Source organism: Cotesia glomerata, linkage group LG3 (assembly GCF_020080835.1).
Source record: "Cotesia glomerata isolate CgM1 linkage group LG3, MPM_Cglom_v2.3, whole genome shotgun sequence".
NCBI lineage: Eukaryota > Metazoa > Arthropoda > Insecta > Hymenoptera > Braconidae > Cotesia > Cotesia glomerata.
The window spans coordinates 8625947-8633043 of record NC_058160.1 but is presented as its reverse complement, the minus strand read 5'-3'; the positions used below and the strand labels follow the sequence as shown (position 1 = coordinate 8633043).

The following is a 7097-nucleotide window of genomic DNA, read 5'->3' as shown; positions in this document are numbered from 1 at the left end:
ACTCATAATAATAATAATATAAAAAAATATAAAGCATAGAATATGACCTTTTGATAAGTTAAATCATACTCAAATATATTATTATATTTATACGTAAATCATTAGCCAGTCCCATGGCTAAGCGGTATAACGCTTGTCATGCTTGCTTGGGACTGGTGAGGCGTGGGTTCGAATCCCGGTGTGAGCTGAAATTTAATTTTCAGTGAACATCGGTGCTCGTAACTCACGCCAAGCTGTACAGGTTTGGGTTTTTCGATGGTTTCCTCAAGCCCTGTGCTACCGGTGGGGCACAGGCAAATGCGTGTAGTTTCCCCAAAGTCGGCCCATCGCCGCATTACTCTCCAGGCTGAAAAAGTATGTAATACCGCCAAACTTATTCTGCCAAACTTAATGTACCGATCAGCCTGGAGTCCCCTTCCGGTCTCGGCCGGACCCCCATCGAGATAGAAGTCTAAAAAGCGGGGTTAAAATAAAAAATTAAAAAAAAAAAAATACGTAAATCATTAATAATAATAATAATAATAATAATAATTTTTTCAGTCAAATTTATCTCTAATGACAAATTTAGATACGAATTTGAAAATAAATTGTCTATGCCTGGAGGGAATACAGGCTAACAAAATTATGAATAATTAGAGAAAAAATTGTTTTATTAGACTGGATAGCCAATAAACTGTAAATTTTCAATGACTTACGTCAGAAAAGTATCTATAAAAATATTATAAACCAGTCTTTAGAAAAAATAAATATTGTAAAAAATATAAAATCGGCTTTAAAGAAGTATTGACAGGAGGTCAAGCAAAAATTAACATCATACTATATTAGAACTACAATTCATCGTTGAATTAGTCATTAACAGGTGACTGAATGGTAATTCTGGACAGTGTCTCGGATAGCTTAACAGGTAGAGCCTTTGGCGCGTAACCAAAAGATCCAGGTTCAAGTCCTGGTCTGGATCGTCCGAATTATTTTTTCAGTCAAATTTATCTCTAATGACAAATTTAAATACGGATTTGAAAATAAACTGTCTATGCCTGGAGAGAATACAGGCTAACAAAATTATGAATAATTAGAGAAAAAATTGTTCTATTAGACTGGATAGCCAATAAACTGTAAATTTTCAATGACTTACCTCAGAAAAATATCTATAAAAATAATAATAATAATAACTTAATATGTAAACAAAATTGAAATAAGTTTTTTACTGTTGAGCTTTTAAGTTTATTTTCTATAATTTTTTTTTGTTTTTAAATCAATACTTAAAACAATTTGAGCTCTTCATTTTGTACATTGAAAGAGAACTTAAAAAATTAAAAAAAAAATAATCTTTAGTTTAAAAAACGATTTTTCTTTCTAGTCTTGTATCATACATACGGAAAATACTACAGCAACAAACTGTATGAATTATTGAGCTTGAAATTTCTTTTTTACAATTGGAGATAAAGAGAATTATATATTTTACAATTCTATTTACTAATTTTAGTAATTTGGTACTAAATTTAATATTAACAATTAAGAATTAAAGAATAAGATTTTCAGCTGTAATATTGATTAGCTCTTGTATTCAACTCGACTATTATTAGTCCTTGTTTTATTTATATGAGTATATTTTTAAAGTAAATGTTATTACACAAAGCAATATTAATTATCACTAAAAATTTTAATTTTTACAGTTTCTATGATAAATAATAAGTTAATAATTATTGAATAATAAAAAAAGTAATTAAATTCATTTTACTTAATGTACACTTTTAAATTGTAAAATTTACTGTTTTGGGTTTTAGTGCGTGATCTTATTTAAATTAACAAATATTTTAATCATAAATCTAGAGTGTCTACAAATTTTTAATCATAACTATTTTATTATTACAAATAGCTTTAAAATTTTCTAAGAAATTGAATTTATTCCTTACTATTTTTGAGAACGTATAAAAAGTTAAATTACTTGTAGCTTATAACTATTTGAATTTACTTCTATACAAGGCTCTATTTTTTAGTTTTTCTAATGATATCATGAAAAATATTAAACGCTAAAAAAATTAACAAACTATTTATATACATAAATATTTTAGCGATTTTGTATAAGACATACTTTGAATACAATAAAGATTAGGTATAACGATAATGTACAAGTTAGAGAAAATTCAATAGAATATTGAAAATAAAAAAATTTTATGCCGCATAGTTTAAAATACGATAAAAAATTAAAAATTATTAATCTACACATTTGCTTAAAGCTCACTAAAAAATGTTAACAATATTATATCTATATAAATGAACTTCTTAAAGATCTTTGAAGTACTTAACAACATAAAATATCGATATTATTCAATACATCCTAATATAAATTAGGGTTTATATTTAAGTTATTCAATTCACCACGCACTTTATAGTTTTTTCGCTACTTAGTATCCTATGTGCCAGAAAATATAAAAAACTGAAACTATTGCAAGTATGATTTCTCAATACACTTTCAGTTCCAAATCTAATTAAATTTAATATTATCACCCTTGTTTAAGTTTTCCATTTGATGCATTGCCATCAGCTACTTTTCGAGTATTGTCTTTACCATTTTCTTTATTATTTTTCCACGCATTGCCGTTGTCCTTGACGTTCAGATCATCATCTTTTTTCTTATCTTGTGGTACATAGGCTTTTTTGTAAAAATCGAAGAAGAGAAGGTAGAAGAATGTAACATTAGGCAAGATAAGAATAAGAGACCATCTTGGATATTCACAGTCATAGATGAGTAATTGTAAGCTGTGCACAAAGGCGAGACAGAATTGACCCTGAAAATCACACAAACTTTAAGTACTAGATCTTCAATTATACAAAGTATACCGACTACTGACATTTTTTTATTCATTATTATGTTCGACAATAAGTATCAATTTTTAATTTTTTTAAGTTATTGAAATTTATGTTTACTAATTGGAAAATGCTTCTGATCGAATGATTTAGTTTCTTCAGAGAACTGTTTAGAAACTGGAATTTTTTGTTGAGAACTTCTCCAAAATTCGACAAAATCTGAGAAAATCTATAACAATTATTTTTTACAGAATTTTAACATCAGAAAAGAAAATTCTCGAATATATTTTGCTTTTAGATTCTGAATTCATATTTGAATCATTTTTCTTTAAACTGAATTAATACTTTGATTTTTCTGAGAAATTTTAATTTCCATTTTTTACCTATTAAACAATTTCAAAATCTGATGTGATGCATAATTTCTACGTCTTTTTTACGTTTGATAAAAATCTTAAATCTTTTTGTAAATATTTATCACAAAAATTAAGGGAGCGAAATAAATATTTTTCAAATTTAAGCAAGAAATACCGTTATTAAAATCATAAAAAAACAATTTTAAAGAACCAAAATTCTCGTTTTCAGATTGTTCAATTAAAAACTTCTAGGAGTTATAGTTCTTACGCAATTTTAAGCTCGAAAAAATTTTTTTGCATTTCATTTTCGGATCTACGAGCTGAACAAATTTTTCTATTGTTAGAAAAAACAATTCAAGCCAAAAAAATTTTTTTCAGTAAAAATTTGTAAAAATATTTTTTGTAGAAATATTTTAATTTTCGTCAATGTATCAAAAAAAAAATTTTTTTTTCTAGTATTGAACCCATTTTTAGTAGATTTCATAGAAATCTTGCTATTGCATTGGTCCTCATGACGGAACTTTTGAAAAATTTTGCTATATTTCGACTCAGCTCGTCAAGCGGATTCAGAAAATGCATATGGTTCAAAAGTTTATATATATATACGATATAATCGGCATTGTCTCTTCTCTAACTCTCGTAATTCTATACGGATCTCAATAAAACGTAACATACTTATTCTTAGGACGATTTCCAAGGTTAAGTTCTAAGATGAGCCAAATCTGTCGATTAGTTTAGAAATGAGAGCAATTCAAAAATCGAAAAAAATTTTCACTTATACCTCATTTCCGTGCAATAACAATGGAACGCGACATCCTATCGGATTTCTGTAAATTGCATTTGAAAGCTTATTTAATAAGCTTCAATTTGTATACTTATTTATTTCTCCAAATTAAATAGTTTAGGAATAATAGCAATTCAACAATTTTCAAAAATCGCAAAAATTTTCACTTTTACCGTATTTTCGTGCAATTACAATTGAACGCGATATCATCAAAATTCTATAAATGGTATCTGAAAGCTTATTAAATAAGCTTTAATTTGTGCACCTTATTATCAGTCTAGGCCAAAAATCACCTACTTTCTCAGACAGATTTAATGAAATTTTACTTTTGCATTCATTTTGACGTCATTGTTGATTAATCAGACAGAAATTTATTTTTTTTTTTTTCGTATGCAACCTTAGTAGTATTTTTATTATTCATTATGAAATCTACTTCCATTTCGGCTGCCGAATGGCCTTTTTTAATTATTCCGATCAATCGGTATGGAAAAATCGTTCAACAGATCGAACTAAAAGTTCATGAGGCTACTTCGAGTTTATTAAGTACTGAAACATTTTCATATTATATATTTCTCTATTAATTTTTGTGAGTGGTTTAAATCAGTATCACTCCCCACTTAACCACTTATTTTTGAAAATGTCAATAATTGATACTTTAAGTGATAGTCAATTTTTTGATTTCGAAGAAAACGGAATAAATATACTATTACCATTTGCAATGTTGTGATATATTTTTTCCACCATAAATATTGTTGATATTGCGGCAACAGAGCAGCCAATAAATAATATGTGTACATTATAATATGAACGAAACTATTGATAACACCTGAAAAAGAAAAGAAATATTACGATACTGTTAATTAGTTACGATAACTACATTTAAATTTAGTTTATGCATACCAATAAACGTTCCGTGTCCACCAGGGTAATATTTAGTAGCTCCCCATGATATTAATGGCATCACAGTGTGATGGTACATATGTAAGAACGTAATTTGTCGTTCTTTTTTTCTCAAAACGAAAAAAACTGTGTCAAGAAGTTCTGATATTTTAGCTAAGAAATACATATAAACTCCTCTAGCAACCTATGAACAATAAGTCATGATTACCAAAAAAGAACATTTAAAAAAATTAAAGTTATTTTACCCTTAATGCTTCAGGGGTATTAGAGTAATCAACAGGTTCACATTTCCAACTGTATTTTTTCAACCAAGCAGCATCAAGACCTTCCCAAAAGAGCCAAATACTGAGAACAACTTGAAAAAAATTGTAGATAATGAGTGTGTTTTTAAGCTTATAAGGTTTTCGATGCTCCATATGACGAGGACCCCATGAAAGAACAAAATAAAGGTAGCCAAACATAATACTAGCACCAGGAACTGGAGAAGACATTAAGAACCAGTCTCTTGTTCTAGGATCTGAAAATAATATTTTCGGTAGGTGTTGATGTGGTAAAATAATGTTAACAATTTAAATTTAAAAGATTTACCTGCCACATCATGAAATATGTGCTGCCAAAAATGAACTACAGAATTGTTGTAAATGTTCGACATTTCACTGGCTAATGGACTTCCACTGATGTTCATTTCAATGTGATCTGATATCAAAGAGAAACTATTATAATATCAAAGTTATTGATTATTCCAAGATTTACCAGAAAAATAATAACTCCATCATACGAAGGAATTTTATTTAAGTTGTAATTTTTTAGAATATACATATGTATCAATGATTTAGAGTAAAATTTTTTTCTTTTATGATATGATAACTTCATTATATTTATGTATAGTTATGTATACAAAATCTACTCAATAAGACAATATTTTACGCTTTTGCATTAAATAAATCTGATTGCTACATTACTTTCACAATAGTTTACTATTACTTGTTGATAAGCAAAAATAACCAATGTTATATAATGTCACACGCGTCTACATAAGGGTGTTTTTTTGTTTACTTTTTAACTTCTCGCTATGAAAATCACTGACTTTCAAAAGTTAAAAAATTATTTGTTTTATCACAATTTTCATGAATCGAGTTCTCATCAGATCTCCAAGCTAAAAGGTTCCAGAAAGCAGTTCTAACTATTTTTACGAAGATGTCACTATGTATGCATGCATAGAATAAGTATGTGTGTGTGTGTAGGGGAGGGGGGGGGTGTTAAATGTAAACTCGTTATAACTCTTGAAAGTTTTGACCGATCAAAACGCGGTTTACGGCATTCGAAAAAGTTCTGTTACCACATAGTAGATTTTTCAGAAATCTCAAAAATAAAAGTTTCGAAAAAATATTTTTTTAAATAACTTTTAAACTCAAGTATCGATCGATTCTAAGTATGGTCAGCTCTTTACTTAAAAAAACCACTTCTATTTTTGTAAGCTGCATCAAAATCTATTTCGTTCGACATAATTACCCTCTATAATTATGTTTTCAATTACAGACAAATTTTAGAAATTTCAATGACAAAATTTTTATGAAAAAAAAAGTATGTGACACATTATATTTTATATATGCGACGCATATGTAATGAACTTTTTTTTTGCTCACCTATATTTTTTTTTAGTATGGGGTCCAGACTTACTTAAAGTTTATACACCATGTAACAATTTTACTGTTTTTGTTGTTACGCGAAACATTTTTTTATTATTATTCAAACTAACAATAATTTTTAATAAAAAATTTTGAAATAAAATTTGAATCATTCTAATTTTTCATGCTTTTTTTTTCATTCCGCCGATTTTTTCGTTACATTGTTGCTACTTCATTTACTTGCAACAATTTTTAAAATTTCCTCTCTTAAAAATAATCTTTTAAATATGTCATTTATTTTAATGTTTTACGAAAACTCCGAAATAAATAATTTTAATTTTTCTTGTTTTAATTGTTTGAAATATGTTATTTTTCAATATACTAGTCTTTTGTGAAAACAGTTACATTCCTTCAAGGTAAAAAATTTAAAATTCTATTATTTTCTCACGTCTCTTACGCGTTACGTGAACAAAAAATTGTACTTTTAATTGCAATTTTCTTATAATATATGAAGTCAATCGTCTTTAAATTTTAACAGCATGTGCATTATACATTTAATTAATAACTTATACATTAATTATTTTGTGTTTTTTATCTTAGAAAGATTTCTTAACATTTTGATCG

At 27.3% G+C, this 7097-nt stretch overlaps 1 protein-coding gene across 2 annotated transcripts in view; it reads right to left on the bottom strand.

Moving 5' to 3' along the window:
• Positions 1-1901: 1901 nt before the first annotated feature.
• The window catches only part of LOC123261699 (elongation of very long chain fatty acids protein 7), a 53377-nt gene continuing 48181 nt past the window's right edge, over positions 1902-7097 (bottom strand). For both annotated transcript variants that reach the window (XM_044723466.1, XM_044723464.1), the window contains 5 exons: positions 5434-5541; positions 5091-5362; positions 4846-5029; positions 4656-4771; positions 1902-2789 (listed from right to left, as the gene is read on the bottom strand). In XM_044723466.1, coding sequence (XP_044579401.1) covers positions 2505-2789; positions 4656-4771; positions 4846-5029; positions 5091-5362; positions 5434-5530 — 954 coding nt within the window. In that variant the 5' untranslated portion in view covers positions 5531-5541 and the 3' untranslated portion in view covers positions 1902-2504. The remainder of the gene's footprint in view (positions 2790-4655; positions 4772-4845; positions 5030-5090; positions 5363-5433; positions 5542-7097) is intronic.